General features: G+C 32.2%; 1 protein-coding gene across 1 annotated transcript in view; it reads left to right on the top strand.

Moving 5' to 3' along the window:
• Positions 1-2,122: 2,122 nt before the first annotated feature.
• LOC126878537 (follicle-stimulating hormone receptor) overlaps positions 2,123-26,492 on the top strand; it is a 188,425-nt gene continuing 164,055 nt past the window's right edge. Inside the window, exons 1-2 of the mRNA XM_050641310.1 lie at positions 2,123-2,151; positions 6,409-6,555. Coding sequence (XP_050497267.1) covers positions 2,123-2,151; positions 6,409-6,555 — 176 coding nt within the window. The remainder of the gene's footprint in view (positions 2,152-6,408; positions 6,556-26,492) is intronic.

Consider the following 26,492-nt stretch of genomic DNA (forward strand, 5'->3'; position numbering starts at 1 on the left):
TTACAAGTTAAAAATTCCTTTATTTAAAATAAAGTGAATTTTTAAAAATTATTTCATTGTTTGATGCCAGATTAAAGAGTCAATAATATATTTTCTAATCAATAAGTCTTTTCTTTTTGAATAGAAAAGACAATAAGTCTTTTCTATTTGAATAGAAAAGACTTATCAACCAAGTATACGCCAGATTAGTGATATATGATGCCGTATTGTTTTGTTTTTGAGAAGTTAAATATAGCTATGCGATTGCCATATCAAATAATTATTATGAGATTCTCAAATAGCTCAAAAGTTTCAAAACATGGTGGAGGCATATATATTATGCACTAATGTAGCGCATTAATACAATTATGATTCGTAAAACATATTTCACATCCAAGCAATACCTACACACATATTATCATGTGACTAACGGTTTACTAACTATTCTTTGATTTTGAACTTTTATGTGTTTAAGATATGTTTCGACGTGGTAGGACATTGTCGACATGTTTACTTTCTTTCAGGACCAGTAATTAGTGTTAATTGCATTATATCATATTTTACCGATAGCTCTGGGAACCTCGACAAAAACTCGAAAAAATTAAAAAAAAACACTCCCCCACCAATTTTATTAGCGAAACTTAAGATATATTTATTAAATGAATGAAGTAAAAAACAGACGTACCCTCAATCCTTTATTGTAACTTCCGACGACCGGTTTCGCTCTCTAAAGTATGCAAAGCATCTTCAGGTCAACGGTTACAAGTCACTAAATACTACAAATAAAAACCAAAGTTGGAACAATGTCTGGTTGTAAAAGATGCTAATGATCCATAAGATTAAGCCAATATTGAACAACATACATAAAAGTAAGACAGCAGACAAATACATATGCATGTACACTTGGGGGCGGTGACAAACGTCCCCAAGCTCACAAACACATGCAGATGTATACCGTCTGTAATCATGCAATGATAACGGGTTGTACTTACATTCGGTTACAAGGAGCTACTTCCTGAGTATTCATTAACATGATATCTTACCCGTTAGTATAACTTAAGTAACTGTAAACGTTAGTGTACATGCATATGTATTTGTCTGCTGTCTTAACTACTTTATGTATGTTGTTCAATATTGTCTTGATCTTATGGATCTTTAGCATCTTTTACTAGAAAGAAACACAAATTTAGGTGAATTTGTTAAAATTAGTTACCATGATTTTTGCACAATCTGTTGCAGGTACCTATAAAACTACAAAGATAAGACTTCTTATCTTACTTAAATGTATGTATTTGTATTCTAATGTAAAAACATAATAGACATACAACACATTATACAGAAACAAAATTGATATAAATTTTTAATGGTAAAATTTGTAGTCTACACTAAAAACGTAGTTAAAAGCTGTTAAAAAATAATAAATACAATAATAAATATAGCTAGAAGATATGATATAATGTAATCAACTAAATTATCATTTTGCTAAATTACCACTGTTAAATATGTAAATAAAATCGTTTTGTAATTCAGTGATTTAGCGTGTTTTTTTTTAAGATGGTTACCAAAACAGTGGATATTTAGATTTTGAAACAATACAAATGTTTGATGCATTATTACAGAGTTTGATGCTTTGTTTTATACACAATCTCCTTCTTGGATGGTAAGTAAATTACATAATTTAAAATACTCCTTCAATAATTGGATGGTCTTTTGTAAAACGAGTGTCGTGGACTCCAAAATATGGCTCATTACCTATAACTACCTTTTTTAATCAAATTCTCTATCCCCGGATTATCTGTGAGAAACTACGAGTAGTCAATAGCCGCTGGCATCAGTGAAATAATGCATCAAATATTTTCTCAATCTTTCATTTCATCATAAAAATCAGACTGAGAGTGACAATCAAACTATTTACCTTTTAAAACAAAAACTTTAGACATTCATGGTACTGATTTACTAATATATTCGTAATAATTCCTGTTGGTATCACTACTACATAGTAATATACATATTAATACACATAATAATATACAAATGCTTACCCTCAGTCTAGTTTTATATAAGCATGCTTTTTCAATGAACTTTTGTATAAGGTGGTTATTAGTTTACACTCGAAAAAAAAAATTAAAAAAACATAGTCACGATGCGTGATGTGAGCAATAAAGCAAGCAGGTAAAGTATGATGCTGAATATCTACATATAGTCATAGATACTACCCTCTCGCCCATCTTATTTAAATAATTAGGACTTTTAAGAAAGATTAAATTCCAAATTTTATTGGATTATTTCATCACACTTAAGTACCCTTTCAGACCAAGAGACCGGTGTCGGACACCGGTGTCAGACACCAGTGTCCCAGTCTGAAAGGGTACTAATCAGAATGAGAGCTGGGGAGCTGAGGTGGTAGTATTTGACTTTCACGTAAAAGGCTGGAGAGCGAATCACAGAGCCAGCAAGGACACCTAGATATTTTCAGAATATCTACAGGTCCCAGGTCGACTCAGCCTGAATAAAATTAGTCTTCTTCTTCTTTTACTTCTTGGAGATCTTTGGATCTGTTTAATTCTGAAGCTGCCTCTGGTTAATTTCCTGGGAGGTAGATTGCCAACTATCCCTCCATCTTTTAGGTGGTCTTCCGGGGGGTCTTGAACCGGGCAGGTTGTTTTCTAGGGCAATTTTTGGGAGTCTATTCTCATCCTTTTCATCCAGATCTTCTCCAGGAAGTACACAAAATAATGCCCTCTATTCGTAACGGAACATCACAAGAAATATGGGAGACTTTTAAACATTGTGTAACAACACCAATTGATCATCCAAAGATAAATAATCCTGTGAAACGGAAACACTGGATAACAGATGAAACCTTTCAAATCATTGAGAATAGAAGAAATCTTTGTCAAAGTGGCGTGCATAGTGAAAGGGAAAAAGCTAGTTTAAGAAACCTCAATAGAGAAATAAAACGAAGATGCAAGACAGACAAAAACCAGTACTACCAGGGTATATGCAAAGAAATTGAAAGACATGATCAGAATAATCAGCCGAGAGATCTATTTAGAAAAATACGCTACTTAACAAGAGACTTTAAAGCCAGAACTTGGGCCATTGAAGACAACACTGGAACTCTGAGAACAGAGAAGATATAGCAGAGACATGGAGATCGTATTGCGGGGACCTATATAAAGATGATCAACGCCAGGAACCTGTTAACCAAATATCTGACGAGGTGGAAGAAGAACCTGACATATGAAGAACCTATGAAGTAAGACTCGCGATCAGTAAGCTCAAATATAATAAAGCACCAGGTCCAGATATGATAACAGCAGAAATGTTCAAAGCCACAGAAGAAACTGGTGTAAAATTACTTCATCTACTCTGTAACCAAATATGGCATTCAAAACAATGGCCTGAAGACTGGACAAAATCTACAATAACCACATTTCATAAAAAAGACAGCTTCCATAAAATGCGACAATTATAGAACTATTTCTCTTATATCACATGCCAGTAAAATAATGCTACATGTAATCAACGAGAGACTAAAAACATTCCTTCAAAGAAAAATTCCACAAGAGCAAACTGGATTTACCAAAGGTAGAGGTACTAGAGAACACCTGTTAAATATAAGACAGATAATCGAAAAATCTAGGGAATTCAATATTCCACTGTACATATGCTGTATATATTATCGTAAGGCGTTCGACAGGGTCAAGTGGAGACACTTATGGCAAATACTAAAAGAAGTGGGCGTACCTCAATACCTTATTTCGCTTATAACTAAACTATACGAACACACTACTGGATCAGTTAAAGTGCTTGACACACTTTCAAACGAATTTCATCCAGAACGGGGTGTCAGAAAAGGATGTATACTATCTCCACAATTATTCAATATATATGGAGAGCATATTATAAGAAGAGCACTTGAAGGATGGGAAAAAGGCATCTCAATAAATGGTCATAAAATAAACAACCTACGTTTCGCAGATGACACAGCCCTTCTTGCAAATAGTCAAGCAGAGCTGATTGATCTTATACGACTGGTTGAAAACGAAAGTCAAATATTTGGTCTGCAATTAAACATATCAAAGACAAAGATCATGATAGTGGATAGACTACATAACAATCATCCACATATAACCACAATTGATCGGTTTGAGGTTGTGAGTTCATACTTATATCTGGGATCATTAATCACAAACACAGGGTCACTACAGGAAGAAATAAAACGTAGATGTGATCTAGCAAAAGTCGCCACAGCAAAAATGACCACAATATGGAAGGACTGTCAAATTTCAAGGGCGTTAAAGATGAGGTTGATCAACTGCTTAATATTCCCAATACTGACTTACGGATGTGAATCTTGGACCCTGAGAAATTCGGAAAGAAGAAAGATAGACGCCACTGAAATATTCTGTTGGAGACGAATGCTACGAATTCCTCGGACCGACCATAGAACAAATAATTCGATTTTAAGAGAGCTAAAAGTTAGCCAACGGCTCTCCAGTAAAGTCCATCTTCAACAATTAAAATACTTTGGACATGTTATAAGAGCCAACACAGAAAACATGGAAAGACTCATTATACAAGGAAAGGTGGAAGGCCGAAGATCACGAGGAAGATCTCCAACAAGATGGATCGATCAGATTACAGGAATATGCAAAAGACCTATGCATGAGTTAAAAGAAATGACCAGAAACAGAAATCTTTGGAGACGGACAATACACGACATCACGTCGACCACTACACTCCCTCCGGGGGGTCAGGATTGAAGAGAGAGTCTCATCCACTTGTCTTAAATAGTTACAGCACATCTTCTTGCGCTGCCTTCCCCATCTTACAATATCTTGGATATTGCATTGCTCTCTAATGTCTGTATTTCTGACTCTGTCTCTTCTTGTTTTCCCCACTATTGTTCTTAGGGTTTTCATTTCGGCAACTCTTAGCATCTGTTTCGTTTTGTTGGTGTCTTCGCGCACTTCTATGCCATATGTCATGATCGGTCGTATGCAAGTCTTGTAGATTCTATTTTTACTATCTGTGCGCATATACGGATTTGACCAGACTATCTCCCGCAGACATCCTGACATTGCAGATGCTTTGTTGATCTGACTCCTCAGGTTCTTTACTGGGTCGTGAGTGCTTGATACATCTATGCCCAGATATCTGAATTGCATCACCTGTTCTATGGGGTTGTTCTCAACCACTAACTTACATCTGAGCGCATCTTTTGCTATTGTCATACATTTAGTTTTTTTGGTAAAAATGTTCATATTTAGTTGGTGGTTTACTTGAAAGAACTGAAAGAGCTGTCTCTGAAGATCATCTTCTGATTTAGCAATAATTGCTGCATCATCTGCGTAACACACCATACCAATTCTTTTGTTGCCCATTCTATATCCGAGATTAAGAGATGTTACTTTGTTTATAATTTTGCCCATGAGTAGGTTAAACAAGAAGGGGCTTAAACTGTCTCCTTGTCTAATTCCTCCCGGTGTTGGAATATTTTCAGTGAACTGGTCTTCTGCTCTAACTTTGGTTACGTTGTTGTTATTTAGGTTATGGACTATCTTTGTTATGCTGGTCGGTGTTTATTTTCTATTAATTTATTTAGAATGTCTCCCAGGCGAACTCTAAACGCCTTTTTCAGATCAATGAAGCAAATATACGCTGGCATGCCGAACTCTAGAGCTTTTTCTTTCATTTGTTTTATTATAAATACTGCGTCTGTTATAGATCCCCCCTTTGTAAAACCTTGTTGTTCTTCAGCATTGGTGATTTGTCTTTCCAGTTTGTCCTTAAGAATACCTGTGAAAAGTTTCATCGTTGTATTTAAGACGGTTATTCATTGGTAGTTTTGTCGGCAATAACATTAGTAATTTTAATAATTAGTAATTAAGGTCTCCCATTAATATGATTTCTTTTCTACATTCTCTAGTTTACATTCTCTAGTGTTTTTTGTAGAATTTCTATGAACTGATCCTTTTTTCTTCTTTATTTTTATCGGTGGAGGCATATACTCCTATTATGACTATATCTCTTCCTTTTATTCTCATGTGTACACTCATTATTATTTAATCTACGGCTGTGCCAACATTGAAAATTTGTTTTAGTCGAACCCGCTTATTAGAATACCGGTTACAGGAATATCCCGCTTTAAGGAATAGACATTTTTGAGGTCCCGAAATATTTTTACTAGATACTAATGATCTGATATTAGAATATACCGGTTAAAGGCGTACTTTTGCTTGGAACGAGGGCTATTCCATTAAGCGGGTTCAATTGATTTCTCATTGTGTATTTATTGAATAATTTCTACACTTATGTTAGAGATAACAGTAAAAACTATATAAAATAGCCACCTTGTACAAATCGGCATGTTTTATGAGTTCATCATTTCTGTGCGCTGACCGACTTGATTCTTTGGGCCAGGCAAGTTGGCAGCAATGAAATTTGGCGATTGGAAAGAGACACTTTCCGACACGTGGCGACGACGCTGCGCAGCTTGCGTCTAGACGGCAATCGACTGCGCGCGGTACCTCAGGAGGCACTTGCCCTTCTGAAACACCTCGAGGTCCTGTGAGTATTTGCTCAGGACCTTAGCATGGTAGTTCTTTGTGATTTGTATTTGAGTATTAGAGCTTTTTTATGCTTATGAGTAGCGTAAATTATTCTAATTCATAGATTGCGTTAAATAACATGCGAATACAGTTGAAGAATCGTAATAAATTGATTTGAAATATAAAAAATTGAACTCCAGCTTAACTATACAGGGTGTTTCACGATGAGATTAGGTACACTACCGGTTATACCTGAATGAACAACAACTTTGGTATAGTCATAGAATACCCTATATATCGCCTGGTGAGAACAATAGTGACGAAACTTCAAAATGAACATTTAGAGATAATCGTATTTGAAGTTTTGATGAAACTGCTAAACAGTATAACTGACTTATAGGTAATCATTTTGCAAAAATTTTCTAATAATGTGCTTTCTAGACATGTAAACCAATTAGTAGAAGTAATTTTATTTGAAGAAAAGATGGATGTTGTATTTATTTTTGATTTTTTTTCTGCGTTACGCCATTATTGCATTATCGAAGATGTTTAATTTGATGTTTTGCCTCTATACTTTAATACTACTATACTACAACAGTTTAGTTTCTGTTTTAAATAATTAAAAAATTTACTTTTAAAAATAAATTAAACGCACCAAATAAAATATTTTATTGTACACACCAGTTATGCGCAAAATGAAACTAAAGTACAATAGAAAAATAACAAAATAAGATCTTAAGTAATAATTATGAAGACGATAAACATGATAAAAGATAAAAAGTAAGCAAAAGAACTATGAATAGTAAAATTAAATTCATCATTTCACTCACGTATGTTTCGTATTTCAAACTACTAAAGAAATTATTGTGGGTAGAAGGAATTGATTTATTTTGTAAGACTTCTTTTTAGAAATGAATATTGGTTCTCGATAGTGTGGAATTAAACAATACTGATCCAAAGTGGATAGACGCTTTCTTGATTTGCTATTTCTAAGTACCTAAGAACGATTGAAACTGAGTTTCTCTGTAAGAAGTTTTATAAAAAAAAAAACACAAGCAAAAACGATCACACAGACAAAAGTGCTCATTCGCCACTATTGCACATTGTACTACTATCTTTAATAAAATATCTAATATTTCAAATACATGTAGGCACGGCGTAATTACAGATTCGCCAGTATTGATATAAAGTTTGGTGTGCTTTCGTCGTTAATGCATCAAAATATTTGACAAATTCACAATACCATAAAGACTTGTAGGCGCCCTCTAGTAATAAGGAAATTAAATAATTGTTAGCCGATATTGCACATAAAAGAGGGCATATTTAGATGCCGATTGATGCACTTAACTCAAAAACGTTAATTTTCGAGTTTCGCCACTATTGTTCTCACTAGGCGATATTATTGCATTTGTAGATTTTACATTGTAAAATACACTCTTGGGCAAAAATAAAGAATATTTTGAAGTTATAAATTGAAGTGAAATTTTTTGAGCTGTAATCTTTAGCCCTACCAGGACCATAGTGATAGGATTTCTTTTTCGAATATGATGTTTTAAGTGTCACATAAATGCTTGACCGAAATTAAATCTGATATATATTTTTTTTTAATTTAATTATTCACTATTCTAATAGTGCGTTATCGTGCATTAGCTCGAATTTCTCACATCCAATATGGTCGGCAAATGATCTTCTAAAATGTTTTTAATGTACATGTCAGCTGTAATTTAGGCACATCACTTCCACATGTTCAGTATGTCTTTTCCAAGAAATACCATTCCGTATAGCACTATGCTGCAACCACCAAAATTAACGCAACTGGCATCATCATCAGTGGTGGCGTCACATCTCTTTATGAGCCAAAGCCTTCTTTAGAACAGTCCTCCATTCACCCATGGCTGTGGTAACTCTTCTCCATGCTCTAATTCCAATAGATTTTAAATCATTCTCTAAGATGTCTTGGTACCTAAATCTCGGTCTTCCTTTTGCTCGTTGTCCTATCGGCCGGTCAAAAACTTTTCTCTGACTGTGCCATTTAGGGGAGTGCATTTAGATTTTCACTTCGGAAAAAATCAAACAAGATAAAACTTTTTGTAATTTTATTAAGAAATGTTTAATAAACAACATATCAAAAAGTTCTACTCGAGAAGTGGGTGCTTCATTTTTTATTAAACAAATGAACAGCGAAGTTAGATGTTTTTTTAAATAACTCCGAAAATGTAATTTTTAGAAAAAAACTGACTTAACCATTGAAAAATTCAGAAAATTTTACAAAAAAAACCTTATATAAAGATTTTTCTAAAATTAAATCTCTAGCTTCTGTAATTTTTTATTTATAACGCTAAAGTCACACTTCTCACACACATTGGCGCACTGTAAACTAGCGTTGGAAGAAGTGCACGGTTGAGTTTTTTTAATGTAATTCTTTAACTAATGGATCAAAAGAAATTTTACAAATTGGACCTGAAAGAAGATCAAATAAGCTATCTTATGGTTGTAATAAAGAGAAATAAAATGTATGGACATAAGTACGGTGTGGACGGAAAGTGAGCCTTACATGAATTTTGTTTAAAAATTATTTAAAAATGTGTAACTAATACAATTTTACTTATAAAACTCTCAAATTTGCACAACTTACCTCTGAATCATCTTACTAAACGATGTTTCATTCAAAAAAAATCTCAAAAATTTAATTCAAATAATACGATGTCTCAAAAAATGTAATTTTTGAAAACTTCGTAGTTGTACAGAATTCCCACCAATTTAAGACGGTATTACTCAAGCTTGAATAAATCTAATACAATTTTTTTGATACCTTTTTAAATCTTAGGATGTAGTCTTTAAAAAGCACTGAATTATTTTAGTTTAAAGATCTAATAAATAATTTCTTTTTGAGAAAACTAAGAAAGATAACAAAAATGTAATACAAAAACAGAAAATTTCCAGCTGAAAAAATGTATATACAGAGTGATCAAAACTTTTTTCTGTAAAACTTACCTAAAATACATTTAATAATAAGCTTCAACAATAATAAATGTTCAACAAAAAAAAAATTTTTAGCTCTTATACAGTATGTCTGCGTAACTTGGAACCTATTGATAACTTTTTTAATATCAGTTTTACGAAAAAAAGTTATTCTTTATAAAATACTCTGCATCGTATATAACATAAGATGCAACCATCAAGTATCAAATTTTGTTAATTTTGTACGAGGTATTTTAAAAAATATGAATTTCACTCAAGAGTAAAGTACCTTTATATTTCACAATATCGAAAATTGTTATAAAGGAAAGTTGTTTGGAATTAAAAACTATGTTCCAATACGTAATTATATCCTTCTAATCGAAAATTTGTTTTTTTTTAAATATTGTTTCAAATTAATTATACCCAACAGCATTATTTTCACTTATTATTTAAGATAACTGTTTTGTTATTAATTTTATGAAAAAAGTTATTCGTCATAAATAGCTGTGCATGGTCTAACACTTAATATGCAAATATAAAATATTATATTTTATCAATATTATTCTCATTGTTTCGGACAAGACTGTTTGAATTGTCCCGTTTTAAATGAACAAGAAATTGAAGAAAGCGAATATGTCAGCGTAGTTGGAGGTGATATTGAAGAGATAGATTTTGAATAATTTGTTCTTTCTTTCTAATACATTTTAATTTTTAATATTATTGTGAAAATTATTTGTTTATCTTTTTTTTAAGAATGAAATTCCATATTTTTTTGATTGGATTCTACTTGTTTTTCATTTAAATATCCGCCATTTTGGATCCGCCATTTTGAAATTTAAATTTTTAATCTTTAATTCAGATTCAACAACCTGTTAAAAATAAAGACAATAAATGTTTTAGAAAAATGTTATTTTTTATGTTCTTTTTCGAAAATCCGCATTTTGGATCCGCCATTTTATAGTTTATAATGTTAACATTTAAGTTAGGTTTATCAAAGCTCTCAGAAATAAATATATGTAGAAATAAATACATTTTGTAAAGAAATTATGATTTTACAACTATTTTTTAAGTTATCCGCCATTTTGGATCTGCCATTTTATAATTTAAATTATCAAAATTTGATTCAGGTTCAACCTCTCAAAAATATCCACATACATGTAAACAAACACGTTTTATTAAAAAAGAAGGATTTTACAACTACATTTTAAGGATTTTTAGGAAAAAATCCGCCATTTTGAATCCGCCATTTTGAATTTGCAAATTGTAATGTCAGATTCGGGTTCAGCATAATCAAAACTAAAATAAAAATATTTTTTATCAAAATAAAATGTTGAATTCACCCATATTCTTAACATTATTTATACAAAACAATTGTTATTGTTTAAACAATTAATAAACAATTAGCGGCGAAATTTGTGAGTAGAACTTTTTACTTTAACATATTTATAAACTAACAAAAAAAGTTTTAGAAAAATATAACCTTGTTTGATTTTTTCCGAAACATTGTATCTTTTCGTTCTAATTGCACTCCCCTAATTTGTCTCTTGCCTGATTACATTCCCTATCCATCTAAGGCGTGTTACTTTAATGAATTTTACAACGTGAGATTCTGCAAAACTTCTATGCAACTCAGAGTTGTAATCCTGCGCCACAAACCTGATCCTTTTATTCCTCCATATACAGAGTGATTGATTAGTAGGGTAAAGCTCAATAGCTCCGCTATAGTAATAGATAGCAATAAAAGTTAATAAAAAAAATTTTAGCCACCTTTGAGCTTCATTTCAAATTAGTTAGAATGTTACAGGGTGTTCGATAACACAGTGGCAGACCAACTTATGATTTTTTAAATGGAACACCCTATATTTTTTTTATATTCAAAATCCTGTTAACTCCTCCATCACAAAAATATAAAGGTTTGTAATGTTATACAGGGTATTTACAAAGTAATAACCAATTTTGTATGAAAATCGTAACAAGTTCAACTCCCTGTATAAAAAAAATAAGCACAATAGCAATGATTTATTAATGTCATAGTTTTTTATTTATTGTCAAAATTTTTAAGAATTATTGATATTGCTAATTTTCTTAATATCAAATACAGGGTGAGTCAAAACGCAAGTACATTATTTTCTCAGTAATGTTAAATGGAACACCCTGTATTTTATATTATTATTGAAAAGTAACATTAGCGTACTTTAATTTTTATATAATATTCCCTATGCCCAAATTTATGAGTTTTCGAGATATTTTCATTTTTCAAAGCAAATTATTTTAGGTGTATAAATTTATCTAAATTTTAAGTAAGCCATGACTGAATTGACAATTGAAAATTACCGATTATCAATCCGGTAATCAATGTAACACTGTAGCAAATAAATAAATAAAAATAATTTATTAGTAATACATTTTAAAAACAAAAACACAACCACTACATGCAACATTTTTGAAACAATTAAAAACTACCTTTTTATGTAAATGCAACAAATAAACAAAGAAAATTAGTAATAAATTGTACAAAAAAAACACACAAACACAAAATACAATATTTTGTGAAGACAATTAAACACTACTTTTGTATGTAAATGTAACAATGTAACAAATAAAGAACGAAACATAATTTATCAGTAATACATTTTGCAAAAAATCATGTTTGAAAAAATTAGAAGCTACTTTTAATAAAATATTTTTTTTAATATTTAATTACATAAGCTGTTCAAAATTATCTCCTAACATATTTATGTACGCCTAAAAACGATCATTGAATGAGCTACTTACTCTACGGAGCATTTGTAAATTAACACATCGAAGTACACTTTGTATAATATTCTATTTTTTGTCTCATCCCTTGTTGTTGGAGGTATTTTATAAACTTCAATATTAACGTAACCCCAAAAAAATCAGTCCAGTTTATTAAATTCTGGTGATTTGGGTGGCCACGCTACTGGTCCATTGAAAAATGAAAATATCTCGAAAACTAATAAATTTAGACATAGGGAATGTTATACAAAAATTAAAGTACGGTAATGGTACTTTTTAATAGTGATATAAAATACAGGGTGTTACGTTTAAAATTACTGATAAAATAATGTACTTGCCTTTTGACTCACCCTGTATTTGATATAAAGAAAATTAGCAATATCGACCATTCTCGAAAATTTTGACAATATGTTAAAAATATGGCATTAATAAACCATTGTTGTTTTGCTTATTTTTATTTATACAGGGAGTTGAACTTGTTACGATTTTCATATAAAATTGGTTATAACTTTGTAAATACCCTGTATAACATAACAAACCTTAATTTTTTGTGATGGAGAAGTTAACAGGATTTCGAATTTAAAAGAAAATATAGGGTGTTCCATTTAAAAAAACATAAGTTTGGTCTGCTACTGTGTTATCGAACACCCTGTAACATTCTATCTAATTTTGTAATGTGATGCTCAAAAGTGGCTAAAAATTGTTGTTATTAACTTTTATTGCTATCTATTACTATAGCGGAGCTATTGAGCTTTACCCTACTAATCAATCACCCTGTATTCTTCTTAGAATTTTTCGCTCGAAACCTTTGAGGAATTCTTGGTTATTCTGTGTAAGGGACCAAGTTTCTGAACCATATGTTAGCACTGGTCTTATTAGTGTGTTATAGAGAGTCAATTTAATTTTTCTAGTTACATAGTTTGAGGCCATCTGTCTTCTTAAGCCATAGTAACACTTATTGGCGAGCACTATTCTTCTTTTAATTCTTCACTGACATTATTATCTTTAGTTAGCAGCGAGCCTAGATATATGAAGGTAGTCTTCACTAGGAACACCTTCCAGTTCTAGGTAGTCAATTGTTATTCTTGTAGATAGGCGTCGCGTCGAGTTGCTTGACATAGTGCCACACATATATATTTGGTGTTTTGAACATTTATATTTTAAGCTCTGCCCATTCTCTGTGTAGATGCTCTTAACGACCAAAATGGTTCAGTTAGAGATTCTGTGGACCTACCTATGATGTCTAGTATACAACTAGCCTACGGTTCACTATCTGGAAGTGTGATTGACAAAACCTCGTCTACAAAACACTAGGCGAAAGGTATGTCAGTTGTAACCTCATACAGAGCGTTATTTTTGGAGGTGGCGGCATACTGCTATGGAATGGTCTGTCTTGAAAAGGGCATACAGAACTTGTGGAGGTGATTGGGTGAATGACAGCTGACATGTATATTAAAAACCTTTTAAAAGATCATGTTTTCCCATTTACCACATATCTTGGATATGACAGATTCGTGCTAATGCACGATGAGATTGCTTGATGAGATTCAATTTAAAAATTATAGTGGCCACCATATACAAAAAAATACATATGGGAACTTGGACCTCGCCCGATGGATTAACGAATAACCAAATTGATCATATGCTCATAGATGCTAGACATTTCTCAAACTTGATGGATGTCCGGACCTATCGAGGCCCCAATATTGATTCAGATCACTTTCTAGTTGGCACAAGAATTCGAGCTAGAATCTCAAACGCGAAGAAGGAGAGAAGTACCAAAACAACGCGCCTTAATATTGAACTCCTCAAAAATCCGCAAACGGTAGAAAGGTTTCAAAACTATATCGAAACTAACTGCATAATTAATGAGAATCTAACAATCAGCGAACAATGGGAAATGTGTAAAAATAATATTAAAGACGCAGCAAATAATATTCTAGGGCCAGAGAAACCACCATCACGCAATGACTGATTCGATGCTGAGTGTGAGGACATTACAAGAAGAAAGAACGATGCATATGAACAGATGCAGCACAGGAAAACCCGAGAAAAACAACAAAAATATAAAGACCTTAGAAGAGAAGAGAAGTGAATTCATAGAAGAAAAAAGAGAACTTATGAAAATAGAATACTAGAAGAACTTGAGGCATTAAAACAGGAAAATCAAACAAGAAAATTCTATACAACTCTGAATAATGCAAGAAAGGAATTCAAACCAAGGCTAAGACTATGTAAGGATAAGGAGGGGCACATACTCAATACAAAAGAAGAAATATTGAAAAGGTGGGTGGAACACTATAAAGAACTACTTATCATCGAAATAGAAGATCCAAATCAACCGAACCCAAGAGCAACCAACAATACACCATTAGAGCCTCCATCAATTCAAGAAGTACGGGATGTAATAAAACACCTAAGAAATAATAAATCTCCAGGAAGTGATGGTATATCCGCGGAACTTATTAAATATGGAGGTGCTACCCTGACTAATCAAATATATAAAATAATACTAAGAGCCTGGAATGAGGAACAAATCCCGGAAGAGTGGTGTCTTGGAATCGTTTGCCCGCTACACAAAAAGGGTGATCAATTGGAATGTAGAAACTATAGGGGAATAACCCTCCTTAATACAGCTTACAAAATATTTTCGAGCATCTTATATGGTCGCCTAAGTGCATATTCAGAGGAGCTTCTTGGAGAATATCAAAGTGGTTTTAGGCCTGGTCGATCAACAACAGACCAGATCTTTGTGCTAAGACAAATACTGGAAAAAACCAATGAATTCAATATCGACACATACACAATCGAAACAATCACAGGCGTTTGAAACGAATATAGGGCTGCTACAGGGAGATGCGATGGCGTGTCTCCTCTTCAACATAGCTCTGGAAAAGGCGGTCAGAGATGCCCGAATAGACAACAGAGGAAATATTTTTAATAAATCATCCCAAATTTTGGCATATGCCGATGACGTGGACCTAGTTGCCCGCACAACACGCAAACTAGAAGAAATGTATACCACCTTCTCAAATGCCTCAAAAAATATGGGCCTGACAGTAAACGAGGAGAAAACTAAGATGGTGGCATCAACACCCAACAATAGAGCCATAAACATCGGTCAACAATTCTCTGTTGATAACTCTACCTTTGAAGTGGTGGACAAATTCACATACTTAGGCTCCCTGATCACCAAGGAAAACGTCATGACAGAAGAAATCAAGCGAAGGATAATCCTAGCGAACAAATGCTATTTTGGACTGAGTAGACATATGAGAAGCAGAAACTTAAGCCAAAAAACAAAAATAACCATATACAAAACCCTTATACAACCAGTGTTGACATATGGATCGGAGACATGGACCATCTCCAAGGCAGATGAAAACCTTCTGCTTATATTTGAACGAAGGATCCTGAGAGGCATATTCGGTGGCATCTGTGAAAATGGCATTTGGAGGTACAACTACGAGGTATACCACAGATATAAACATATATTTGGTGGAAAAGACGTAGTATCTCTTATAAGAATAGGACGACTAAGATATGCAGGACATCTAACAAGATCACAGCATAACAACCCTCCTAGAAGAATCCTTATGTCACAACCTGTGGGAAGTAGAAATAGGGGTAGGCCAAAACTTAGATGGAAAGATGGTGTAGATGAGGATGGGAGAAAAATAGGCGCAGCAAACTGGCAACGGTTGGCAATGGATAGGACTGACTGGCGTAATAGACTTGGGAAGGTCGAGGCTCTTTCATAGGGCTGTAGCACCATTGATGATGATAGTGGCCACCATATAGCCGGAGTTCAATCCTATTAAGCACTTTAAAAACATCGCATTCGGAAAATAAATTCTAACAGTGGCGGCTCCTGGCCTTAGAGGCAGGGTCGGCAAGGTTTTCTGTCTCCTCATATAGGTATACCATCAAACTAAAAGGCTTAAATCATCATAGATTTTGTTGTTTTTTGTATTTTTTTATTTGATATACTTGACATTCTCTGTTGTTTCACGGTGTTTCGACAACACGTGTTGATTCTTTTGAGGCAAGATAAATCCCGTTTATTTGAGGCAGAAATTGGTGGTAATAAGAAAATTGATCAACAGTTTGTTGTAATGAATTGCAGCACTTACTACATAGAATTTTACATATCTAGGTACACATTTTATAACTTATCCCACTTTCTGAAAATATTTGGATCGGCATAATTTTTAAGTACCTAACTTGTAGTAATAAATATCTTGAAAATTCTTTGGCGAAGGTAACTTTTAAATTTTGAATTGTCAAAGAGGTAAAAAATTTGCAAATCTTCAAAATTCGAAAAACAAGTATCTATTTGCATATAATAGTAGGTATCCAAAATTTCAAGATATACCTACTCGTTTTTGGAGATATGTATCCTGTCGTTGTCTTTTCTGGGATGGTTTCGGAAATATCAAGCGAATCCAAAACGTCCCTGCGTATATTTTGGAAACTACTATCATTACGAAAATCTCTGAGATTTTGCACCAGCTTTCGTATTCTATTTTTGGAATAAATAATGTCAGTTGACTGATTTTGAACAACAATGAATATCTTGGGCAAACTCTGTCTTAAAAATATTTAGAAGAATATTAAAAGAGTAATTATTTAATAAAGTTCTCAAACCGATTGCTTCACGGATCGAGGTATCGCCACTTTCAAAATCGTCGGCTTCGATGATAAAATCAAAAACTTCCAAAAGCTGTTCACGAAAATCTGCTACAGATACTAAAACTACCAGAGATAATCTGCTTAGATAAAACTAACAGAGATTTAAAATTTCATCGCGTCTGACAAACCGTTTGCTTTTTTTGAAACAAATTTGTTCTAAAGCAGTAATAGGTTCAGGTGAGCTAAACTGGCAAGAAAAGACGATATTCTTTAGTTTTTTACACGTATCATGCAAAACTAAATTCATTATATGCGCATAATAGTGAGTAAATAAAGCTTGTGATGCAATAGTTTTAACTTAACTTTTGCCTGGAGACCATTCAATTCACCACACATCCCAGCAACGCCGTCATAAGATTGCCCCAGTTTGCCTAGCCAGTTTATTTTTGATATCAAAAAATTTTATCCTGTTTTTTAAAACACCAAAAATATATTCTGCCTTATTGCTTTTACTCACGTCTCTAAAACCTAAAAACCTCTCATAAATATTACCACGTAACGCGTATCGAACAACAATAATTGATAATTGTGAATGACATGATAATCAGAAGTTTCATCTACTTCCAGCGAAAAGCAAATGGTTTTCATCTCAGATTCAATAACGTTATTCAAAATGTAACTGTTTCGATTCTATGTATTAGTTTATTCTGTATTACGAATACACTTCGAATCAGAAAGTAAATATTCCTAAAACAATTTTATTAATTCTCTATAATTACTTTGATTTTTAACAAATGCTTCGATCCATCCTGTCCACTAAATAATAATTCCTGACAACTTTAAAAAAATTACAATATCAAATAAACGACGTAAAACGGCATGTTTTTTAATTTCTGCCGATGCTTCCAAATGAAACAACGACCGGCAGATTTAAATGTGCCATACCTGCCGCTTAATGCCTACGGAGAGAATGTATGTTCGCTTGCTCATCGACTTGTTATTTCGTTGAGTTTTACGTGTAAATCGTCAAGCTACGGATGAGTTGGGGTCGGCTAGCCGAGAAGTCAGATGAATGGCTCGGATCATTCATTTTTTGAGAAGTCTATTATGCGCAGGGATCACTTAACGCTCGGATTGATCAAATCCTTTTAAAAATCATGAATAAAATTTAGTCTGTATTATCTGACAGATTTTTTTTACTTCACAGATACAAATATTTAAAAAATCTATGTCTATAAATGTGTCCTGACCGGCCGCCACTGAATTCTAAAACTGAGACACGCGGAGGGCTAAGGATTGCAGCACAAAATATTTCACTTTATATAATAATTTTAAAATATTAGTTATTTCTGTCCATGAGTGTAGGTACCTACCTACCGCTTGACCGCTTGCTACCACTTCCGGTAAAACATCACCTTCGATTATTTTTATTAGGATACCCTGGGCCTAGATTCCGTGCACTACATGTCGCTTTCTATCGATATTTGAATATCAAAATATATGAATTTTTAGCTTTAATTGAATTATTTTCTAGTTTTGCTCTAGTTTATCAATTAGAGTATAACCTAGCAAAACTAAAGAATAATTCAATTAAAGCTAAAAATTCAAATATTTTGATATTCAAATATCGATAGAAAGCAACATGTAGATATCTACAGTGCACGGAATCTAGGCCCTGAATATTGGTACCTATATTTTAAAATCTTCTTTTAAAAATTAATTTTTAACACCGACAACTCATTTATTTAGGTTTCTTTAAAGAATCGCAAATTTTAGATTTCAAATCCATTTATATTCAAAAATTTAATGTATGTTGCCACTGCCACTCTATAGGCAACCGTTATTGACAGCGCTGGTTAAAACGTTCACCTACCTTTTGCTGCTATATAGGTATTATCAAATTATTATTATATTTTTATAAAAAATCTCTTTGTCATGATCAAAAAATAATTGTTCAAAATGTTATACAAGTTCATTAGATAATGAAAAAATAATACCTAAACGCGACGACGTCTTTTTAATATATTTACGAAATTCTTTGCTAAAATGATTTTATAGTTTAGGTATTTTTGGCCGCATATTTCTACAGTTCTTCAACATATTTAGAACAAAGAACATTCTTTTAATAGTTTTCAAATGAAAAACCAGTTGAAATTTTCCATAATGCATTCCAGACCAAACTAAAGTGACCGATGCAGAGAAATTAAAAAAGCTTCAATGGAGAATATTCCGCATTTCTTAGCCAACTCACCCAGTTAGTTCACTGGAAATAAAAGAATCGAATAAAAAGTAAAAGAAGGAAAACTGGAGCGCCTGCCGCTGCACAAAAAAATCGTGCTAAAGCTGATAAATGGATGAGGAGATAACTAAAGTTTCGGGTAATCGTTTATTGGACCTAAAGGAATTTACTCGTTCGAATACTGGACGTTTACTATTTTCTTTTTGAAAAACATAATAAGCAGCATAGACGGAGGAAACTTTTGGAAAGTTGGGTTGGGTTTATTTACGTTGTATAATTATATATCTGACATGATATATCTACCAGGTCATTACTCCGAACTTCTTCTTTAAGTTCCATCCTTCATCTAAGGTTGAAAATCATCATGGCTGACCCTATTGACTACCGCTCTAAATAGTTCTTTCTGCACACTGCATTCGAACTATTCGCTTAAGTTCTTAAGGCAGGATATTCTTCGTTTTCCCATATTTCGCTTTCCTCGGATTTTGCCTTGCATAATAAGTTGTAATAATGAGTATTTTTGCCATCTCATCACATGTCCTAAGTACTCAAGTCTTTTGATAGTTAATATTATTTCCGCTTCATTAGATGTCCTTGTAATTACTTCCACTTTTGGCATTCTTTGAATCCATGATATTCGTAGGATTCGTCTGTACACCAAATTTCAAAGGCGGCCACCTTATTCAGATGGGCTTGTTTTAATGTCCATGCTTCCAAGCTAAGAAGAAGAGCAGGGAACACGTAACAGCGAGGCATCCTTAGACGTAGTTCTAACCTTATATCCCCACAAAGTACGTACTATTTCAATACGTGTCTTAATTTCTTTGGTTTGGTCTACATTTTATGTTATCCATGTTGCTAAATATGCAATAGTAACTCCGCCAGTGGCGTAGAATGTATGAAGGGTGAACCATTCAATTTCCCCTATCGCACGCCTCTGGTAGTAGACAGAAACGTTTATTTAACCTAATGTAGTAGTGTTTACACTACCTACAAATAGTTAATATTTAAGCCAAATCACTTAAATAAAATGTGGCTCCTTATTGAGTTGCAGGATGTTTCATTTAAAAATTTAAAAATGATATATTTGTACCCAGTACTTTAAAAGTATTTGACATATCCTTATCATACTTGTCAATAAGTGTAGCAACTATGTATCCTGTTAAATTATGTTAAATACACGTTTCTCGCTACTACCAGACGCGTACGACAGGGGGAAGTGAACGGTTGACCCTTTCCAAATTCTACGTCACTGATGGAATTGCTATTCTAGCATAATTTTTAGGTTCTCCAATAATTTCTATGTAAATAATATACTCTTCATTCGTAACGATAGCATTCTTAGTTTTCGAGATATTTGAAATTAAAAATGAACGGGCACAACATATTAAATCAAAATAGATAAAGATATGCCGTTTCATTTTCAACTTCAAATATCTCGAAAACGAATGGCTTTATGGTTACGAATGAAGAGCATATTATTTACATAGAATGTATTGGAAAATCCAAAAATTGCACAAAATATAGCAATTCCGCCAGTGGCGTAGAATTTGGAAAGGGTCAACCTTTCACTTTCCCCCGTCGTACGCCTCTGGTAGTAGCCAGGAAAGTTTGTTTAACATAATTTAGTAGAGTGTATAGTATATGTACCTACACTTGCTGCCAAGTATGACAAGGATAATATGTCAAATGGTTTTAAAGTACTGGCTACAAAAATAGTTTTTAAATTTTTAAATAAAACACCCTGTAACTCAGTAAGGAGCCATATTTTATTTAAGTGTTTTAGGTTAAATCTTCATATTTTGTGCTAAGGTTTCTCCATTTACTATATGGACCTTTGTTAATGAAACACCCTGTATATTATTATTAAGGCATCCTGTCAGTATATTTGTTTTTGTACTTGATTTCTCACTTGTCTGCCCAGGTCTCCGTAGCTGCCCAGAGTAATTCCAAGGTATATTATTTCCATTAGTTGTTCAACAGTGATTCCATCAATTTCTATTTTACATCTGATTTGATTGGTTCTTTACAAATAAGGAACACATATCCTCATCTGGTCAATACTATCAAAATTAGAAAGACGTCATATCTAGGACACATAATGCGCGATACGGAATATTAGAACAGCTCCAGGTAATATTAGAATGCAAGTTTGAATGTCAAAGGGGTATAAGAAGAAAAAAAAAGCCTTGGCTCCGAAACATCAGACATTGGACCCACACAACAGGGAATGACTTAATCCATTAAGCCCAGAACAGACATAAATTGGTCATATTGATCGCCAACCTCAATAGAGAAGGCACTTAGGAAGTTATTAACTGATTACAATTATTGTTTATATACTTCAAGATTATTTTATCATAGTACAGTCGGAAAATATTTAGTCCATTTTAATTTACCGACCTGTTTGCTCTAAAGCTGACTTAATATCTACTAAGATTATTTTTAACTTTCTTTTAAAGACAGACGCAGAGAGAACCAAAGAAATGAGATAAATAATCAAAAGACTTTCCACCTTTCCTTTGAATATTTCCACTTTATGTCAATATATGTTTTAAGTTATATATTCTGATAAGATGGGGTACATTCAATTCACACATTAAGGCAGAAAAAGCCTACGACCTGTTGAAAATATTACTATTTAAAATGTATTAGCTATTTTAGGGTGTTTATTTTGCAAGAACTAGAGTTGTAACAACTGAATATCATGATAAAGAGATTTTTTTGCTTCATCGCTTGTGTATGATTTGTTTTTATTAACATAAGGCGTATTATTAATACATATTACCAAATACAACAGTCAAAACACATTTTCCAGTTTTCTGGTTAATACACGTTTCCGTTAGACTTTTATTTAAATAAGTTTTAAAAAAGTAAATTTTTTAAAAACCAAAGTAAATATCAATACGAGTCGATAAACATAATATATCTAGTTACTACTGTACTAGGTTTGTTTCACAAGTTTTTTTTGTGGCATGAGCCACACTGAGATTTGCACTTACTTTTTATCTATTTTTCTTTTGGATGCAGTGGTAGGCTATTGATTATATTCAAAATAAGATAGCTAAAAGGAACTAAAACGTTAACGTGGTTTTATTATTTCATATGGTCAATGGACATCTATATATGAAAAAACCGCGGGGTGCTACCATTTATAGGGGTGCGCTTTTGAGAAATGGGTGAATTAGTCCCTGGGCACAGGTTACATTAGGGTGAGTTCTATGCACTTTTGGTACAAACATGGCTACATAAAAATTGTTCCTGGTTAAATTTTCTATCTAAATATCACTTTTTAAAGTCAATGATACTTTTTTTTTACAAAAATATATTCAAAAGAAAAAGCACAAAGAAACCCAAAAGAAAGAAATTTTGTTTGTTGTCACATAACTTTTGTCCACGAAGATATAGGTATAGACATTGCTTTACAGAAAAAACGCCTACATATTTCTTCTTTAAAATGTTGTTTAGTAGAGGTAATTAGGATTTATAGTTTTCGAAATATGATTTTTCACAGTTCGCCACTCACAGCAATTTTGGGCAATTTTCCTTGTTATTTCGCAAATATTGTTCTGTAACTTTTTTCTACGTAACTTTAGGTATATGCAATGGTACACATAATAGGAATAGAAATCAATTACCTTTAAAATGGTCTACTTTATAACGTTGTACGGCTTTTTTTTTAAGAGATTATGGTTTTTCAAGGTTTTATACTTTTAATGATTTTTTATAATATAATATAAAAATAATATATTATTATATATGTATAATATAATATTATATTATATATTATGTATTATATATTATATATTATATAATACCCAATATAAAAAAATATTATTCTCTACATTTTTTTAAGATTACTTTTGAAATTTCTCATTATAACTTTTTTTTCTTGTTCATGAATATACTATATATTGCTCAATAAAGAGGGCTTACTTTCTGTTCTTTAAAATGGTGTATCATCTATGTTTAAATAATATGTAATGGAAACCGAGTGATTCTTTGATATTTTTGTACCTGTATTATTTAAAATTATTTCTTTTACAAAAATTACATAAACATTAGTCTTAGAAAACATTACTTCAGTTAAAATTATTTAAACGTTGACATTTAAAAAATTTTCAAAATCAAAGTCCATCTCTTCGTTAGCATTAGCTTCAATATCTTCCTCTGACACCTCAGTTATCTTAAGGTAGACTTCCGCACCAAGCGACCGAGACAGGAGACCGCGACAGGCGACAGATAGGTGGCGAATAGACGATAGTTGGTCGCTGGTCTCGGTCGCGGGCTGCAGAACTACCCTGATATAATTGCATTGAGAGCAGTCGTGGGGAGACCTCGCCTATCTGTCGCCTGTCGCGGTCTCCTGTCTCGGTCGCTTGGTGCGGAAGTCTACCTTTAGAGTTCCCACAATTAGTACCCATGCACATGCACCCTTTGCAGAATATTGAACAACTAATTCCTATTTTCCTACAACCGCAGTTTTTGTACACTCTTTGGTATATTTACATGCTATTTTTTCAAGCAAACCTTGTGGTGCAAGTGCTTTGACAGTAAATATTGGAATTAATCCATATTTTGAAGTTTGCCCGGCCGAGTCAAGTGGATCCAAAGTATTACCTATAAAAAATAAGATTCAATCATAACACACAATCACATAAAAAAGTTATAATGAGGAATTTAAAAAAATAATCCTATAATCAAAAATCGTTGCAAGTACTTATTACATTTTGAAAAATCATATTATTCAAAAATAATCCTAGAATTTTTTATAATACACCATTTTAAAGTAAACAGAATAAGCTTTCTTTGTTTATTATATAATATATACCTAAATGTAGAAAAAAAAGTTATAATGGGAAATTTAAAAAATAATCGTAAAAAATATAAAAACTCGTTAAAAGTATAAAGTCTTGAAAAAGATAACCTCTTTAAAAGAAGTGTTATAACATTATAAAATACAACATTTTAAAGGTAATTGATTTCTATTCCTCTTACATGTACCATTGCATATGCCTAAAGTCACGTAGAAAAAAGTTACAGAACAATATTTGCGAAATAACAAGGAAAATTGCCCAAAATTGCTGCGAGTGGCGAATTTTGAAAAATCATATTTCGAAAACTGTAAATCCTAATGACCTCTACCGAACATCATTTTAAAGAAAAAATATGTAATTTTTTTTTCTGTGAAGCAATGTCTATACCTATATCCCCGCGGACAAAAGTTATGGGACAAAAAACAAAATTTTTTTTTGGGTTTCTTTGTGCTTTTTCTTTTGAATATATTTTTGTAAAAAAAAGTACGTTTGACTTTAAAAAGTTATATTTAGATAGAAAATTTAACCAGGAACAATTTTTATGTAGACGTGTTTGTGCCAAAAGTGCATAGAACTCACCCTTATGTAACCTGTGCCCAGGGACTAATTCACCCATTTCTCAAAAACGCACCCCTTTAAATGGTAGCACTCCGCGGTTTTTTCATATATAGAGATTCATTGACCATATCACATAATAAAACCCCGTTAACGTTGTAGTTCCTTTCTATAGTACATAATCAATATCCTATGGTACATACTGACTGTTTCGTGTTTAATTACAATTATTATTAACGTTAAACGCTTTTTACTAATTTTTACACGTGTAGCAACCTAAAGATCACACGCATGTTGTATGTTGTTACACTCGTTATTAATAATATTAACCAATAATTATTATACCTATATTTTGGTGATCTTTCTAATATTATTTTACATTTGCCATTAGAATACAGAACAAAACAATAGATAAAATGAACATTTTTCAATTGAGCTTTGTATTATTTTGTATCATTCACGAAAGATTCTGTATTATTTGTAGAATATGTCTCATAACTTGACGAACCTTGGAAATACGCATAAAATATGAATCCTAAAAACATTTTTCATACGCAACCAGTACAAAGTATTAAAAATTACAGTTAAAAAAAAATAACCCTCCAATTATTTTACTAATGCAAAAGTTGTCGAACTCGTTTTTGCTATGAGAAGGTACTAGAGACAATGAAAATGTTTTCAGTAATGTCGGATTTCGTTTGTGGATTGACTTCAACAAATAAAATGAGTGAGTCAGGTTCACCTGTGAATGAGTGAATCAGTCGACCACAAAAAATAGAAAAATAGTCAACTTATACTTACTGCAGTAAATGCGCTCATTTTTCAAACTTTTCCCACGGAATACGTTTTGTTTAGATAGGAAATATTGAAGACAAATTGAAGACACTTTTATAAAAAAGAACTGTTTTATAATAAAACCTTTTTATTATTTATAGGGGAGAATATAAAATAATTTGACGATATAAAATGCTTAAAATTCCAAAAATTACATTATAATAAAAAAGTACTTTTTATAATAACACGGTTTTTTTATATACAGGACACAACATGTTTTGAAAGAATAAAATATGAACTTTTAGTAGGTGTATTAACTGTTAAAATTATAATTCCAAAAATTACACTAGTATAAAAAAGTAATTCTTATAATAAGACGGTTGTTTAAAATGGTATATTATATAATATTTATATAGAGTAATTAACTTATAAAATATGAATTTTAAGTATATCAACTTTTAATTATTTTTTAAAAAAATTAAAAAAAGATACGTAACATCCGTGTTCGAACTAGGGAACTCTCGGTCTGCATTCTAATGCCACTGACCCACCATCAATTTGTAGATACCGATTTATTACCGTACTTTAAAATATCATTGCATTAGTCACGTTTGAAAATAGTTTGAAATAAAAAACAAATTTATCCATACAGGGTGATTGATTAGTGGGGTAAATCTCCGTAGATCCGTTATAGTAATAGATAATATAATATAATAAATAGCAATAACAGTTAATAACAAAAATTATAGCCAAATATGATTACAGATTGATAATCAGTAATAGTAAACTTGATAAAAATAATAAACTTAAAAATAAAACCCATAACTAAATTAAAATTCATGGTGACGTTTCAATTATTACTTTAATCATCGTCAGAATAATAAGTTTCTTGAGCGGATGCTTTAAAATAATTTTAAAGGAACAAACGATAACATTATCCATATTTCTTTTGAAGCCACCCTTAAACACGCAACAAGACATGACGTGTTTGAAATTATTGACTTAACCCAATGATTGTCAATGTCATTTTTTACGTTTTCATTAATTATTGTTTGTTCCTTTAAAATTATTTTAAAGCATCCGCTCAAGAAACTTATTATTCTGACGATGATTAAAGTAATAATTGAAACGTCACCATGAATTTTAATTTAGTTATGGGTTTTATTTTTAAGTTATTATTTTTATTAAGTTTAATAGTAAACTGTCAGTTTTAGATGATTT

This window comes from Diabrotica virgifera, chromosome 1 (assembly GCF_917563875.1).
Source record: "Diabrotica virgifera virgifera chromosome 1, PGI_DIABVI_V3a".
Taxonomy (NCBI): domain Eukaryota; kingdom Metazoa; phylum Arthropoda; class Insecta; order Coleoptera; family Chrysomelidae; genus Diabrotica; species Diabrotica virgifera.